Source organism: Lactuca sativa, chromosome 9, assembly GCF_002870075.4.
Source record: "Lactuca sativa cultivar Salinas chromosome 9, Lsat_Salinas_v11, whole genome shotgun sequence".
NCBI classification, from domain to species: Eukaryota; Viridiplantae; Streptophyta; class Magnoliopsida; order Asterales; family Asteraceae; genus Lactuca; species Lactuca sativa.
The window spans coordinates 188,189,825-188,207,317 of record NC_056631.2 but is presented as its reverse complement, the minus strand read 5'-3'; the positions used below and the strand labels follow the sequence as shown (position 1 = coordinate 188,207,317).

General features: G+C 33.9%; 2 protein-coding genes and 1 long non-coding RNA gene across 3 annotated transcripts; 2 read left to right on the top strand and 1 right to left on the bottom strand.

The window, feature by feature from the left end:
* Window positions 1-900: 900 nt before the first annotated feature.
* Window positions 901-4,417, top strand: LOC111889731 (GBF-interacting protein 1). The gene is made up of 7 exons (XM_023885887.3): window positions 901-1,353; window positions 1,636-1,679; window positions 1,793-1,901; window positions 1,982-2,874; window positions 2,965-3,108; window positions 3,198-3,608; window positions 3,682-4,417. The coding sequence occupies exons 1-7, from the start codon at window positions 1,194-1,196 to the stop codon at window positions 3,970-3,972; spliced, it is 2,052 nt and encodes a 683-aa protein (XP_023741655.1). The 5' UTR covers window positions 901-1,193; the 3' UTR covers window positions 3,973-4,417.
* A 5,450-nt stretch (window positions 4,418-9,867) lies between these two features.
* LOC122196016 (uncharacterized) lies at window positions 9,868-10,416 on the bottom strand. Its single transcript, XR_006187224.2, has 2 exons — window positions 10,281-10,416; window positions 9,868-10,205 (listed from the first exon to the last, which is right to left on the bottom strand). It is a non-coding gene; the product is annotated as an uncharacterized LOC122196016 (long non-coding RNA).
* LOC111889803 (U-box domain-containing protein 1) lies at window positions 9,945-11,177 on the top strand. Its single transcript, XM_023885955.2, has 2 exons — window positions 9,945-10,225; window positions 10,322-11,177. The coding sequence occupies exons 1-2, from the start codon at window positions 9,945-9,947 to the stop codon at window positions 11,106-11,108; spliced, it is 1,068 nt and encodes a 355-aa protein (XP_023741723.1). The 3' UTR covers window positions 11,109-11,177.
* Window positions 11,178-17,493: the final 6,316 nt, after the last annotated feature.

Here is a 17,493-nt window from a genome sequence, read left to right as displayed (position 1 = left end):
ATTTTGGGTTTTACACGCCCCATGTGATTTTTTATGCCTATTTTCACACGCCCCATGTGAAAACCATTGTTTTGGTCCGCCTTGATTTTTCTACTTATTCGTTTCGGTTTTATTTGCTTCTAAATTTTGTCTGGGGCTCCCTTGATACCTTCATAGCGCATCCTCATCTTCACCTGAAAAAACATTATAAAGTATGCAAATAAAAGCGTTCATCTTATAGACTAGAAATAACCGAAAATAAGTAAAAATGCATAGTTTTAGCTTCTAAATACATAGCTAAAGGTGATATATTTATGCATAATTGGTGCATGAAATACTCCGACGAGTCTCAACTATGATACACATGTAATAACACGTATATGACATGACTTTTATACTTGTATAAAGGTAACGTGCCAATACATAAAACTATTTAAAGATCTTTATTACAACCCAAAATCAGAAGTCATGGACGAAAATTGATGATCGAGATACTTGAGGGGCTATTTATATAATTGACTCAAAAAACTCAAAGTCAAGGATGGTGGAAAACATATGGCAAATGATCCCAATCCAAATTCAGAAACAAATAATGGTTGTATTTTATATTACAGAACACTCAAAAATAACCCTAAGCATTTAAATAGTTACTTTTTGGTCCCTATGTGGAAAATACCTCTTGTTGTTTTCTCGCTCTAAAGTCTAAACTTACATAATTCGATTAAGTAAAATATAGATGAATTATTAATAGAAAACATAATATGATAACGTGTCAAGTATCTAATACATAAATTACGAAACTCAATCCAAAGGACTTTAATGTAACAACTAAAGACACAAGGACCAAAAATGATTAATTGTGAAAATTCATTTCTGTAAATAATTCTAAAAATGAAAGAAGGAAAAAAATCACAGTGAAAAGCCCTACACTGCAGAACACACTTCCTTTTGCTCTCTTCTCCCCCCTCTTTCTCTCTCGCCCTCTCTCTCTATTTTCTCTCTCTAAACACAAAATTAGATCAATTCAAAAACCCTTAACCAAAGTCTCTATCTTTCCCCCTTCTTCTTCTTCATCTTCTTCCTCCCCCATTTCTTTGATTCCTGTCTAAGCATTCTATTCGGTCGTTTCCTTTCCATATCTATATGTAAAGTTATTGATATATCGGTACACAAATTGAAGAGCTTTTGTTACTGTTCGTGTTAAATAAGGAAAGATGAATAGTGGGGTTAGGGTTTCCATTCCAAACAACGTAAGAAAGACGATCCAGAACATTAAGGAGATCACGGGTAATCACAGTGAAGATGAGATATATGCAATGCTTAAAGAGTGTTCCATGGATCCAAACGAGACCACCCAGAAGCTCCTTTTGCAGGGTAGTCTTTCTTCTCTCGATTTCGCTACGAGATCCATGATGTTGCCCTCGTTTTGTGACTTTTACATGTTGTGTCATTTTCGTTGATTTGATTTTCCAAGTGCTATTGATTGTGTATTTTATCTGATTGGTGCTGAAAAATTCGTTTTTATTTATCCTGTAATTGGTGGTATGCTTTTCGTTAGGGTTAGAGTCGTTTTTGAAGTTCTCTTTGATTTTCTGATTTCCCCCCACAGCTGAATTGGTGTTTAATGTGTTTATACTTTACTTCATTTTTGCACAGATCCATTTCATGAAGTAAGGAGGAAACGCGACCGAAAGAAAGAGGTAAGATCATTTTTTCCGTATCTGAATAACCTTATAAAGCCTTTTCTTTTGTGTTCTTGAAGAACTGTTTTACGATTTGTGTTTTTACTTTCAATCTACAATCTGTTTTACAGAATCCCATCAAAGAATCTACAGAGCCTAGATGGAAACCTGGAATGCAGGGAAGGGGGAATAGAGGAGGTCGTGGGAGTGGAGCCTACTCATCACGCCATAATTCTCATGGTAATTCACACACTGAAGTATTTTTATTCGCTTTTATGGATAAACAACAATCCATTTACTTTTGTTTTTCAAAAATCTAGATGCAGGAAGCAACAGGAATGCTGTTTCTGGAAAGGAAAATGAAATCATTCAAGGTGCAAATGATGGTGTAATCATACCTGCAACTCATGATAAGAAGAATAAAGAGAAATCCATGGTTTCAAGTTCTTCCAATATTGCCCCTGATATTCCAGTTTCTGAGAAAACCACTTCTGTCCCTGATGCTCATTTATCTGCTTCAGATCCAATTCTTATGCCATCACAGGATTCACGGATTCCGGTTGGTACAATCAAACGGGAATGGAAACCAAAACCACCAACAACAAATCCTATTCCTGTTCATGTTCAAGTTCAAGTTCAAGACCCTGAAACCTCTGATTCCATTCCGGTGCCCGTTATTCCAGTCGAACCTGTCTCTTTGTTAACATCGGAATCCACTATTCCGGACCCAAAGGAGACCAAGCTAGAGGAACCAGAACCAGAACCAGAACTGGAATCAGAATCACACATTCCGGACACTCAACATGTTATAATCCCAAATCACCTTCATGTTCCTGAAGCTGAAAAACTAGGGTTTCGTTTTGGAAGCTTTGATTTCAACTCAATCTCTTTGAATGATCCTGTGAGTGACAAGTGTCCTGTTTCCAACCCTTCTGAAGGAATCACTGAACATATAGATGAACAAGATACAGTTGTAACTGTAACTGCTGCTGATGTAGATGATCATGATCATGATCCTGATCGTCCATCTGAAAACTTATCAACCGAAGGTGACATGTCATCCAGTGTGGCCCACGAGCCCAAACAAGAGCCTTCTCCGCCAGGTCATCAATATCCAGTGGTTAGTTTTGGCTTCATGCCTCCAATAATCGGGACCCACATTGCACCTTTTGAAAACACCGAATCCCAACCTTCTCGTGTCCCAAGTTTTGTTGTAAGTATTTAACAAAGTGACAATAATCTTGAAAACTTTATACAAAGTTTACATTTTTATGTATATATATATATTTTTTATAAAAAACAGGTTCAACAACCGTTTGATCCATCAAGCTACTACCCTCATTTTTACCGTTCTGCCCCTGATAACGATGGGCGGGTGTCACCCTTTCATCCACCAGGGGCCCCACCTAAGTACAATGGAAATGTTGCAGTTTTATCTTCTCAAGAGGTCTGCATTATAGATTTTATAAAATACTTTATATATTTTAGGTTTTATAAAGGGCAAATTGATATGTTGCTATAAATGTGAATTTGTAGGTTGGGAACTCATTAATGTCAACGCAAGTTATGCAGAGTTCAATAGCAGTGACTCAGCAACCACTGCCTGTGTTCAGACAACCAACAGGGTTACATTTACCACATTACCCTCCAAATTATATCCCATATGGCCCCTATTTTTCACCATTTTACATTCCACCTCCAGCTATTCATCAGTTTTTGAGTAATGGTGGATTCCCACAACAAGGGCAAAGTGGGAATATGTACCCTGGCCCACCAGTGGCAACTGGTAAATATCCAGGTCAGCAATATAAGCCCGGGGGTAATTCCGGAAATCCGGGTCAAGGATATGGGCATTTTGGGTCGACCCAGGGTGGTAATTCGGCTTCTAATGAAGATCTTGGTGGACCCCAGTTTAAGGAAAGTAATGTCTATGTTACAGGGCAACAGGTTAGTTTCTTTGACTTTATTTGACCCAGGGGTAATTCCGGAAATGACGTGTTCTTATATTTTTTGTTTGTAGACTGAAAATCAAGGTGTATGGATTGCTACAGCTCCTGGAAGAGACATTTCTGGTTCTTTTTATAATCTTCCTCAAGGAGGTCAAGTTGCATATACACCAACACAGCCTACATTTGCTAGTATCTATCACCACCCTGCACCACCAGTAACCACCACATCCCTCCACCCACTCCTCCACCAGCCCCAGACAATGGCTGGAGGTGTTGATATGGTGGGACCCACATCCAACATGTATCAGCAACAACAGCCTCCACCTCAGCCTACCCAAATCAACTGGCCTAATAACTACTGAACAAACATCGAGTCCTTTTTCAAACCAACAAAAACAAATACCCAAATCTTGAATCTTGAATCTTGATGATGATAAAGTGTTACAAAAGTGGTGGATTGGATTTGAGTGTAAATCATCTAAAGTCGGTATCTTTTTTGATTTGATAGAAGGGGGAGATATAAAAGATGAAAGTTGTCCTCTCATGTAACTGATAATTTGATCATTTTTTTGAGTTAGTTGCTTGAGTTGACCGGTAGAGTTGACTATCTTGATTCTTGATTCTTGTTTTTTGTTTTTTCATTTGAAAAAAAATTGAAGTTTTATAGGACTTGATGATTGGGGTTTTAGGGAGTTTGGTTTGGTGTTCCATGTAAAGTGAATTTTGATAGCAAGAGGGGATGATGATAATGATGTATTTGAAATGTTGTAATTGGTATAAGCAGCATTCAAAATTCATATTTGTGCATTCACAAGTTATCTTACAAACTTATTTCATGTTAAATGTTACCTTGATCCATCTTTTTTGATTGTGGGAAACATGTAACTTATCATGGTAACATAGAAGATGCTTATTAGATCAACATAACATCATAATACATTGCATATGTAAAACAACACTTGAATGCAATAGAAATGAATGGAGTCATGGAGATGACTCATCAAGCACACTCTAGGTCATAGGTGAAAAAACTATGGACAAGTTATTATCTTTTATTATGATGGTTGTTTGGTATTTTTCTAAAACTATGGAGAGACAAGTTATTATCTTTCTTATGTTGGAAGTTGGTTTAGTTGTAATGGTATTGTAATGGTATTTGGTTATGTCTTTTTTGCTTAAACAAGGGTCTTGTTATTGTATTTTGTTATGTTATTGTGGTTAGTTATGAAATGGTTTGAATTTGGTTATTTTATAACTTATTGTTTACCACACTAAATGTAATAGTTGTCTTATTTGGAAATGGTCACTTTTAGAGTTTGTTGTTTCCAAATTTCATGTCTTATTTCGGTTATTGTGATGACCTAATTTTGGTTAATTCACGTATCGAGTTGACGACCAAATTAACAATTTTGAAACAATCTTTTATTATCTGACACAAACATAAAACAACTTTTATTTTAGATTTGATAACTAGGTTACAAGCTGTATAATACACGGTTGATAGATTAAAATAAAATAGATAACAATTGTAACAAACATATTTTAAACAAATTTATAAAAGGGTATTTATAAAAATCTAAAAAAAAAGAACAAAATAAGTGGAATAAGAGATTATTTATAACTTATTATTTCTTTCTATCAAGTATCATGTAGTTTATTACCAAACATTTTGAACTTCAAATCTCTATTAATAATGCTAATTTTAAGGATTTAGAAGAAAGTTAAATATAAATATAAAATCATAGAAAAAGTCATATGTCATTTTTAGATAATAGGAGAAAAGAAATTATAAACTATAAAAAAATGACAAATGATAAAATTTATACCCTTTTATTAAAAGAGAGGATTGATTGCCATATCATATTAAAAAAAATGTCGACTCACTACTACAATGAAATAAACCAACAATTCATCATTACTTATAATAGCATACATTACGTACATATTGTATCAACTTTTTTAAAATTCACCATATGGACCATTTCTGTAATTAATCATATTTTTATTTGTAACAAAATATTTTTCTAGACATATAATTATCTGTTTAGCTTATAAGATATGTGAAAATGTTAATATCAAATCTTTTTGAAAGGTGTTATCGGCTGCATCATCAATTGGATAAGGAGTAAAGTTAGGTTGTCTAGAATGATTGCGGGTCAACGGAAATAATATTCATGCATTAAAAATGGGTCAATGTTCATATGATTTTTTTTTTCATTTAAAAAAATACACATTCTATATATTAAATAAGAAATCTTTGTCTCTCAAAATTGAATTTGACTTGTTGGTAACCGGTCTTTATTGATAGCCTTGACAAGATAATTTCCTAAATTAGAAGTTGACAGAAAATTCGAAATATATTCATTTTACGTGCTATTTGCATTAATATTGATTGACCATTATTTAAAATAAGTAATCTTTTAGAACGTTTTGATCCGTAATATTTCACTTTTGTAGGTTAGTAATCAACTAATCACTGCTTGAAACTATACATGATGCCTTTTTTAAGAAAAAATATTTCAAAATAACCGTTTTTAAAAAGAAATAAGCAAAAGTAAGCATTTTCTATTTAATAATCACAAATTTCAAAGAAGCTTAAATAGAGGACCTTAGATGCTTCGAAACGACATCTTTTACTGTGGGTTTCCACATTTCGCAATGGCCCATGCAAAATGTCCTACACATGAAACATATTAGTATAAAAGCCAATTTATTATTATTATTATTATTATTTTCATTTTCAACGATATTATAATTTAAAGGTCTTTCAACCCTAATTTAAGTTGGAATTTCGTATTATAAATATAAGGATTTTCAGCTTCTCAAATGACCATTTTAAATACTAAAAAATTGGCCCATTTCACAGCGATTTCTAGCTTTCTCAGCCTCATGGTGGAAATGGCCCATTTTGTAGTGACCCAATGCAAAGTGGTTACTTTCACATAGAGTAATACCCATTTAGCAATTGTTATACGACAAAATTGCAAAAATAGTCTTGTGGTATGTATTTTTTGGGGGTTTTAGTTTAAATTCTGATTTTTTTGGATTCGTGGTCCTTTTGGTCATGTTTGTACGTAGGTTTGGTCCCTCGTAAAATGAAATGACTATAATGCCCTTTTGATATATTTTTTTTTTATGTTTTTTCTATTTAATTTAAATGAAAAAAAAAATAAATAAATAATTTGGTCCCGCATCTCTCTCTATCTCTCTCTCTCTCTCTCTCACACACACACACACACCCCGTATCCCCAGAGTCATACACATTTAATACACATTGTACAACTTTTATATAAATCCAATCAAGAAATCTTTTATGCTTCCAAACCCAGAAAATGAAGAACCGGATGTAGCTCTCACAGTGGGGAGATGTGATGGCTGATTGGAGTCTTCACGGTGGAAGCAACTCAAAAAAGAAAAAAAAATGGCAACGATGGTGATGGGTGGCGCACAATGGCAGTTCCGTTGTGCTGTTCGTTTGTCTTTTTCTAGCATAAACTCAGGGAGAGGGACGAGAAATGTGCAAATTGATCTGAGGAGAAGATTCTGACAGCAACAACAATGGTTGTGGGTTGCATCGACGAGGGGTGGCAGGTGGTGGATGAAGTAACTCGGCAACAGCAGCTCGGTAGTGGTGGGTCGAAAAGTCTCACGGTGGCAATGAGGTGGTGACCTTGCTGCCCTGTTTCTCTTCTATCGATAACGAACGAGAAAGAGAGGGGTGAGGGAAAAGAGGTGGTTTGGTGGTTGGAGGTTGCTCCGGAAGTTGAGTGGAGTTAGGATGGTTGTTTATGATGGGGAAAAGGTGGTGGCAGTGGGGTGGTGTAGCTTCTTCCTGCTCTACATCAGAAAACTTAGCTGAGAAGCCATAAAATTGATTTTTGGTTTAATTTGAAATCGATTTTGGGTTTAATTTTAGGACTTGAAGGTATTACAAATTTGGGATATATATTTGATTCTTCTGTGAATCTTAATCATCATCTATTCACCGCTACCTGATGTTGTAATATTTATACCTAAACATCCTCTTGAGTGTATAAGTACTGATTCTAGAAGAAGAAGAGTTATGGTGTTGATTTGGGGATGTATGAAGAATACGAAGAAGATGAAATTCTTCAGGAGAGAGAGAAAGAGAGAGAGAGAGAGAGAGAGAGAGTGTGTGTGTGTGTGTGTGGGGGGGGGGGGGGGGGGCTTTGTTATTTATTTAATTATTAAAATAGATAAATTAGTATTAGATTTAAAAAGAAATAAAAGAAAAATGGAAAATAAATACCTTAAGGGTATTACAGTCATTTAATTATTCATAGGGACAAAAAACGTAATGAAACTAGCTCAAAAGGGTTACGAATAAAAAAAAGTCAGAGTTTGGACTAAAACAAAAAAAAAAAAACATATCACATGAACCATTTTTGCAATTTTTCCTTTTATTTTATCAATGTTTAATCGCTATTTTATACTTTACAAATATTGTGTTGGAGTTGTTAGTTCAAAATATTACTTGTATTTTTCTAAATTTGAAAATATGTTGTCATTTTACACAATAATAAATTATTGTTTTACTTTTAGTTATTACATTTTCTTCTATAAAGTGATGTTTTTAATTCATATATTATAATAATAAAAAGTAACCAAACCCAAATTCGAAAACGATATTACAAAATAAAAACGATTTTCACTTGTTGGCTATTTGATTCTTCAATTTAAAAATTGTTTTGACATTTTTACCTTTATTTACGACTTACAAACATATAAAGAGAGTTTAATGAGTTATATATGAGTCCTATACCCCATCAATCCATTATTTATCACTTACATTATTTATCATCAAACCCCCGCTAAATAATGCCTCTCATCCATCAATTCATTTAGACATATGTTTTTTTTCTTATATATCACTTGAATTTAAAATCTTAATATGTTATTTTATTTATCCGTCAACGGTCAACCCCACAATTAAATATATCAAAATTTAATATGTTTGACCATATTGTATATCTCATCCCATCGCTAACCCAAAAAATGAGTTATTTATATACCAATTGTTCAAACTAATACATATACATATGTTCAACAAAAATATTCAACTCATAATAATAACAAAAATATTCAAATCATAATAATATATTTGATGCTAGGTGTTTTCAAGTCGGTTGACTAGTGAATAACAAATAGAAGGTTTAGACGGAGAATACTTAGGAAATATTCGGATTAGGTAAATTATAAACAAACTAATTTAGAAAAATTATACATGTAACAAATATCATAAGCCCATTAAATTTTATAGCAAAATAGGTGACTATTAATAACAATTATGGTTTTTTTTATTAAAAAAAGTCTAAATTTATGAGTTTGACCAATCTGACCGAGTTTTTCCAAACTAATTTTTCCAAACTGGCCGAATTAGATCGATTTCCTTCGAGGTAGACCCGAGTTTGACTAATTACAAGTTGTTTGCTTGATTCTTAGAAAACCACCTCGACATATACTCAATTTCAAATACTCAGCCAAGTAAGCTGGATTTTACAACACTACGTTAGAATGAGATGAACATTTCACTACAGTGAGAACACCAGATCCCGGGTGAAATGTTTGAGCCAAAGGGTCACCATGCATTCAAAATTCTCTCTCTCTCGTTAATATTTTAGTAACTTATACAATATAACATATTACTATTTTATATTTATTTAAAATAATATGAAAAATATAGAGAAGTAATGTTTAGATGATAAAGTAAAAATAATAAAATAAAAGATGAGTATATCTAGACTTACTAAATAATCTATTTAAAGTGGGTGCTATCCTATGTAATCTTTCACTCACATCAATTATCAATTATGAGAGTAAACTCAAACACTCACAAAACACTCACATATGAGATGTATAACAAGCATTTGGAAGGAATATCCTTTAAATTCTCTTTCATATTGTAAGTTTTAAATTTTGACACAAAAGTTAAAAGCAATTTTATTTTAAATGGAATGATAAATAATAAATTAACACGTGGATATAATAAAATAAACACGTGGAAATATAAGACCAATTCCCTCAAATCAGTTTGACAATAGAATATCTTATATTCTTATTCAAAATGGATTCTTTTATTCATCTCCACTATGAAAACATTTAAATGTTATTCAAGAAAAGTTCTAGACCAAAAAACAAACGTATACCACCAAAAACACATGTTGGGTCAGCATTCAGCAATCTTGTGAACTGCAAACTGATCATCTTTCACCATTAACTGTTTGTATTCATCAGTCCTTTCAATCTACAGAATCACGATTCCATGGCAAACCGGAGTTGAATCCTTCCAAGAAATCACAAAGAAGATAGGTAGATGGAGATGAAAGAAGAAACTGAGGGAGGGAATCAGAAGAAACAAACAATAATCGATGAAATTTCCGATAGATTGATTAATGGAGAACTCCCGACGAAGATTCAGGCCGCCATGGAAATCCGTAGCTTGATCCGTAATCGTAATTCCCCCGGAAAGATTCGCGCCAAGTTCGCCGGCGTCGGTGTTATTCAACCCCTTGTTCTTATGCTCTGCTCGCAGCATCATGATGCTCGTGAAGCTTCCCTTCTTGCTCTCCTCAATCTCGCATCCAGAAACGAAAGGTTAGTATTCGATTCCAAAATTCAAAGATGAAACTGTCATTTGTTAGGGTTTTACAGAAATTTAAACTTCAGATCATATGAATGATTGTATTTCAGAAACAAGGAACAAATAGTGACGTGTGGCGCCATTTCTCCTCTCGTGAACCTTCTCAAGTTCCAAAACACGAGCAAGATTCGAGAATTAGCCACAGCTGCAATTTTGACATTATCATCGGCGCCACCCAACAAACCAGCAATCGCCGCCTCCGGAGCGATCCCGCTTCTAGTTCAAATTCTCAGCTCCGGTACCATTCAAGGAAGAGTCGACGCGGTCACCACCCTCCACAACCTCTCGACCTCCAAACAAGAACCAACGATACTTCTCGACTCTACCGCCGCCCCTCCGCTCATCAACCTCCTTAAAGAATGCAAAAAGTACTCCAAATTCGCCGATAAAACCACCGCCCTAATCGAAATTATCTCGGAATGTCCAGAAGGACGACTCGCGATCACAAATTCCGAAGACGGGATATTAACTTTGGTGGAGACGATCGAAGATGGATCGGTAATTAGCAAAGAACACGCAGTCGGAGCTCTGCTTAGATTATGCCAGAGCTCGAGAAGTAAATACCGGGAACTCATTCTGAATGAAGGTGCGATGCCGGGAGTGTTACGGTTAACCGTCGATGGAAGCAAGGAAGGGCGGATGAAGGCTATGACTCTGCTGGACTTGCTTAGGGACTCTCCACCGGAAAAGCGAACGAGTCCGTCGGTTTTGGAGAAGATGGTTCAGGACGTCGATGGGTCGGGGAAGACGACGGAAACCGCTAAGATAGCTAAGGGCTTCTTGACTTCTTGTATTAAGTTAGGATCGAGGAACACTAAAGATGAGCTTATGAGGTGATTTTGATTTAACTTTTTATCTGGGAGTGTAAATTGGAATGAAATTATGTGTAATTGGAATATGATAAAATGCTGTGCTGCCCGTCCCGGAGGGAGGGCGATAGGGCGATCGTTCAGGGTCCATCTTTTAAAGGGGCCTAATTTTTTTTTATGAAAATTATTATATTTAGAAGATAGTACAAGTAATTTTCTTTTGATTATGGAGTTATTATAAAAAACTTAATGACATTAGTGTATATTAAGGGCCATTTTTTTCTTTTGCTCTAGGCCCAAAATATGTTTAGAACGATCCTGATTATGCTATAACACCATGCTAAAACATAACACATCATACAACATTTTACTTGCCGATAAGCTTTTCTTAAAAAACACATACACTAGGATTGTAAAAAAGAAAAAAGAAAAAAAAACAAATGGGGAAAGAGAGCCATTTTTTTAAGTAAAAAAAAAATACAAAAGAAATGACCAATAGCAGCCTTCCTTTTTTTTTTTTTGTTTCTTCCTCTCTCTTCTCTTGCTAACAAGGTAACCACTTTTACTTAACACCTTAGCATTAGGCTATACACTATCGAGTTATGGTGGCTACGCTTGGGGCTTATGTGGCAAGGCCACCTACGCATGAACACCGCTGCAGGTGCACATAGATGTCTTGTGGCGTGGTGCGTATCACGAACGAAAACGACCAATTAAAACGAGAGAGAGAGAGAGAGAGAGTGTGTGTGTAATGGTTATGTTTTTGACCGTTTGGAGTTTACAAAAAAAATAATAATAAATTTTAAATTTAAATAACACCACCATATATATATTACACTTTCACTCTTCATTTTATACTTCTAAATCCAAAAAAATACTCCTACTTTCTTTCACTTTCCTTCAAAAAAATAGATCCCAACCAAAATACTTCACCCACTCCAAACACTCCAAGTGATTATCAAGCATATATGCAATTGTTGAGTTCTCCAATCCAACAACAACTTTTATTCACGAACCTTCCCTACAACCCACAATTCTTCCAACAACAACGACCACAACAACAGTTCATTCCCCAATTCCAAGGTTTTCAACAACAAGCTTCTCCACAATTCCAAACACAATCATCTTAAGTCCCATTATCTCAATCACAAACCGTGAACCTTGATAACGACGATGAATTTGTCCAAGAAACACCACAATCATCTCAAAGAAGGCAGCCAAAAGGAAAAGGGAAAAAGAAAGCAACGGCTTGGAACGAAGAAGATGAAGAAGCTTTAGCAAAAGCTTGAATTTTCATATCTCGTGACTCAAGAAGAGACAACGCGTAATCGGGAGAAAGTTTTTGGAAGATCAATTTCACGCGCTTCTTGTAAGGAATACGGATCGGTCGTACGACGCGGTCAACGGAAAAAGGCGTGATCTTCGCACAATTTGCACAAAGTTTAATGACATATTTGAAAATCTAATAAATATGCATAAAAGTGGTTCGAACGATTTCAACATTTTATCAACCGCGTGCTACCAATTCAAAGTCACCAACAACGGTAAACCATTTGGTCACCAAAAAGCGTGAGAAATTTGCCGTCAAGGTCCAAAATGGGTACTTAATCCAAAGACATCGCATTCAGACTCGACCACCGGCTCCAACAAAAGAACAAGAACTTCTGAATCGGACACGGGTTTTGGGCTAGACCTCAATGATGACGTCGATGTTGCCAAGGGAGAGGGTACACCTGAAGTCCAACTCAGTCAACCACCGGGAAGGGACAAAGCAAAATGGGCGGCATCTTCAAGCGGGAAAGCAACCGCAACTAGCGACGACGGGCTTGTGGAATCTATAGATAAAACTTTAAGTTTTCTAGAAAGAAAATACGAATCCACGGAGGAATCTCGTCGCAAAAAATTCGCTCTTACCGATCTTCAAATCATAAACTCGAAGCCCCTACCGGATCTCAACCCCGAAAATCTCGCGACATTTCTCAAAATCCAACAACGTGTCCATGCTAAGTATGAGGATTAGGTTATAATATTTATACTTTAGTTGTTATGTTGTGTGTGTTTTTTTTAAGTAATTTAGAATTTTTTTTAAGTATTTTAGGAAAAATAAGTAATTTAGGATTTTTTTGTTGTTTTTTTTAAATATTTTAGGATTTGATTTTGTGTGTTTTAAAATTATTGCAATGTGTTTTAATTTAGTGTTTTTAATGTTTGTTTTATTTGAATTTCTTTTTTTAATTTAATATAATATTGTAAAAAAAATTAAAAAAAAATGATGTGGAGTGACAACCATTTCCAAGGGTTAGTGGATTAGTAGTGAGTTTGTAGTGGAGGTGATGTGGAGCTGATGTGACATCAGTTTTTGAGTAGGTTGGGTATGACCATACCACTTAACCTTAGGAGTTGTGTTTGTCTTGTGCTAGTCAGGGTCTTGGCGACCCCCACTCCCACCAACCTAAGTATATTTTTAACCAAATTTACCTCATTAACTCAATCAAATCAGTTTTTTGATATTTGATTTGACATCACTAGACTTTATATATATATATATATATATATATATATATATATATATATATATATATATATATATATATATATATATATATATATATATATATATATAAAATGTCGTCCGATTTTAAAAATCGATTTACATAATATAAAATAAAAAAGAATTAAAAACCGATTTTATATAGTCTTTTGGATTTATAATGTCGTCCGATTTATAAAATGTAAATTTATAATAATAATAGTTATATTTTAATAATAATAATATTATTATTATTATTATTATTATTATTATTATTATTAAAATATAAAGTAAAAAATAATTAAAAACCGATTTTATATAGCCGTTCGAATTTTATAACGTCGTCCGAATTATAATGTCGTACGAATTATAAAATTTTGTTCGAAGTTTATAATAATAATAATATTAATATTAATATTAAAATGTAATAATAATAATAATAATAATAATTAAAAATGAATTAAAAACAACAAAAAAACAAAATAGAAAAAAAAACAAAAGACAAAAAATCAAATAGGGGTGGAATCGGAAAAAGATGAGGTACTTATAGAAAACTCATAAAATATTCATCATGCTAATTTGAGAGAAAAAGATAGTTTAATAAGTTATTTATTTGAATGATTATGTTTATATTATTATTATTATTATTATTATCCAAAAACCTCTTTTCTAGAAAAATATAAGTTAAATGACTATCAAGCCGATGTTAATCACATGTTGTTTAAAAGTGTTTTATTTGACAAATCAACTTAGCTACAAGAATGGTGTTGAGATTTTCGAGCTTTATCTTAATCTCTCTTGCAATTTGGTTTTGATATCTATTTGATCGATTTTTGACCAAAACACGTAGGATTTTGTGACCCGATTCAATCTTACGATCACGATCTTGCAAAGCAAAAAACGATCGTATATACACGATCACGGTCTTGACAAACTTTATATATATATATATATATATATATATATATATATATATATATATATATATATATATATATATATATATATATGTTACGGCACAAAACAATGTTAGTATATGTTTATAAATGTTTCAATATTGTCATTTATGTTTATACTCGTAAATGGAAAATAAAAAGAAATATTATAATTACTCATCATAATATTTGCCTTATTTCTCACACTCATTTGTGCTACTAGGTTTGTACATGTTTAGATTGTTAGATTTTGGTTGATTTCACTTGAGTTGAAATTTGATTTTTAGTCAAAACGCAACCGTTATGCTGCCCAATTTTCGATAGAAAACTTTTATAGTTTTACACTTAAGGTTTATTAAACTTTACAAGTAAAAGTTTTCCAAACATAAGCAATTGTAGAATTGTAAATAAACTCGGGATCTCTATTTGAGTTTCATATTCATCAAACTAAGAACACAAACTTAGTGAAGACCTCTGGAATAACCGTTAATATTGGAGAGCGGATAACATTGTGTATAGATCTATACAGGCTGACACCCCGCTTGTGGTTACTAGCTACAACCTTCGTCTGACGAGACAAAACGGACAATAACTCTTATTTTATTTCTTTTTCTCGATGTCGATGAAGCGTTGATGGGATTACAACGCTACCTAATTTATTGTGCTTCACAGAGGTAGATTCAAGTCATATAGCTCGGTTATAAACTTTACATAGCCCCAAAATTCATGACAAAAATACTAATATAAGTTAGAATAGGACAATATGTTGTAAAAGGTTATGCTCTTTGACCATGGTTAAGTGTCAGTGTTTTATTTAAGCAAAATAAACACTTAAGAGTATACAATACGAAATATGTTGATTTCGACTTATATTTCATAAATGAATCAACATTCATTGTTATTCATACTTTAAGTTATAAAAGTAACATTTTTTATATAATTTGATAGTCATTCATTTTTATATAAGATTTCACTTTTAACAAAACACATAGAGTCAAAACCTGTAACATTCACCGACAATTTTTGTTGATATATTTTTAAACGTGTGTATTCTCAAGAAACTAGAAGCTGGATTTCAAGCCTCGTGAGTGATGGAATAATCTATCTTTCTTTGTCTTCTGTTGTTGGCCAATTTATTTAGGCCTTTGGTTTAAGTTAAATTATGCTTTGTTGAACTTGTTTTGTGTTAGGAAAATATAACCCAAAATTGTACGAAAGAACAAAAGCATAAAAATTCTTGACTGAGGTCTGTGTTTAACACAGTTTCCTTAAAACAAATTCGCCCTATATGGGTGTTTGTTTCCCCAGGATATAATAGTAGAAAGCAATTCTTCTAGATTGCTCAAACCCTCATTTGGGCCGAATTATACCTTGGTTGCAGCAAGAGAGAAAAGACGAAGCAGAAGCATAAGAGAGGAAGAGAGTGATTTTATTTCATCCGGTGTCTGGAATCAGTCACATATGCATTGTATGTATACTACCTAATGTAACCGAAACAATTAAAACGAAATCGTAACTGTCACAATTAAATAAGAAAATTAATCAAGAAATCAAAACCAAAATCTATGATTAATTGCTCTTAATTCGTTTTTGTAACTGTTAACCAAAAGGGAAAAAAAAATGCAAAAAAGGTTCTTGAACTTTTCTGGTCGATTGGTGGTGCATTCGTGCCTGCAGGACGCGCACTCGCACACAAGTTCGGTGGCCCGAAGCCAATTTGGCTCGCATTTGCACCCCTTCTGCGTGCTTGCGCAAGAGAGAGCCTTGATTCTAATAAGTCTTACAAAGGTAGCTAGTCTTTGTAGTTATAAACAAATTTCCTTTTCATTCTCCCACCAATGTGGGATGAGTTTTAAACCCACTTAACTCTTTTATTTTCTCTTCCAATTGCCCTACTTTTACAAGTAATTTCTCATTCATTTTTAATCCGTTTTGGATGTCTGATATATAGAAACGTAGATATCACGGAGTAGAACATGAATATATAATCAATAACTCGTTTTGGTTATATTTAGAATCCAAATTTTGTGCTAAAAATGGAGAAAATCCATTTTTGGAAATTAATTAAATTAAATTTCCAACAATCCCCCACATAAATGAAAATTGCTTCAACATCCGCAATTCCAAGCTGCTTTAGGTAAAATCCAGCAGTTAAATCATGCACATCATAGGTAGGTTTGACCCTTTGAACCTTCCCTTAAGATACATATTTATTTTACTAGCAGACCAGTAGACTCGATGTCATTGAACTGTTCTTCCATTTATGTAAATAATCAATACATGTCTCACATGATTCTCCCTGACCTAGTTAGGTTCTCATTGATGTGTCTGTTTTGGTTATGGACACTTGCCTGGTTCTGTAAGAGCTCTTAGGAACTTGCCCATTCAATTTCCTTTGAAGCGATCCCACTTCTCTCTCACATATGTGATTATATCATAATCATTAAAATCTAAAGCGTGATGATTTCCAACTTATCACCAACTACTATAAACTTAACCTGCATCACTGTTATTTATAGGAATGGGTTGGGGTTGACCCCCAAAATGATCCACATATGTTATATGCAAGTAGGTTGTCCCACTGAACCTAGATCTTGGGATCTCCAGTCAAATAGGTTGGTTTTTCCTTCGCAATAACTTATTTGTTCATGGGTTTTAATCCAATTCCTTTTGACGATTTTGCAACTAACTCCCTGTTTAACCCTTTGGTTAGCGGATCGACAATGTTATCCTTAGACCTTATATAGTCAGTTGAGATAACTCCAGTTGAGATTAGTTGTTGGATGGTGTTGTGTCTTCGACGGATGTGTCGAGACTTACCATTATACATAGCACTTTACTCCCGTCCAATTGCCAATTGACTATCGCAATGGATTGAGATTGCCGAAACTGGTTTAGGCCATCGTGTTATATCTTCCAAAAATTGTCGTAGCCATTCAACTTCTTCT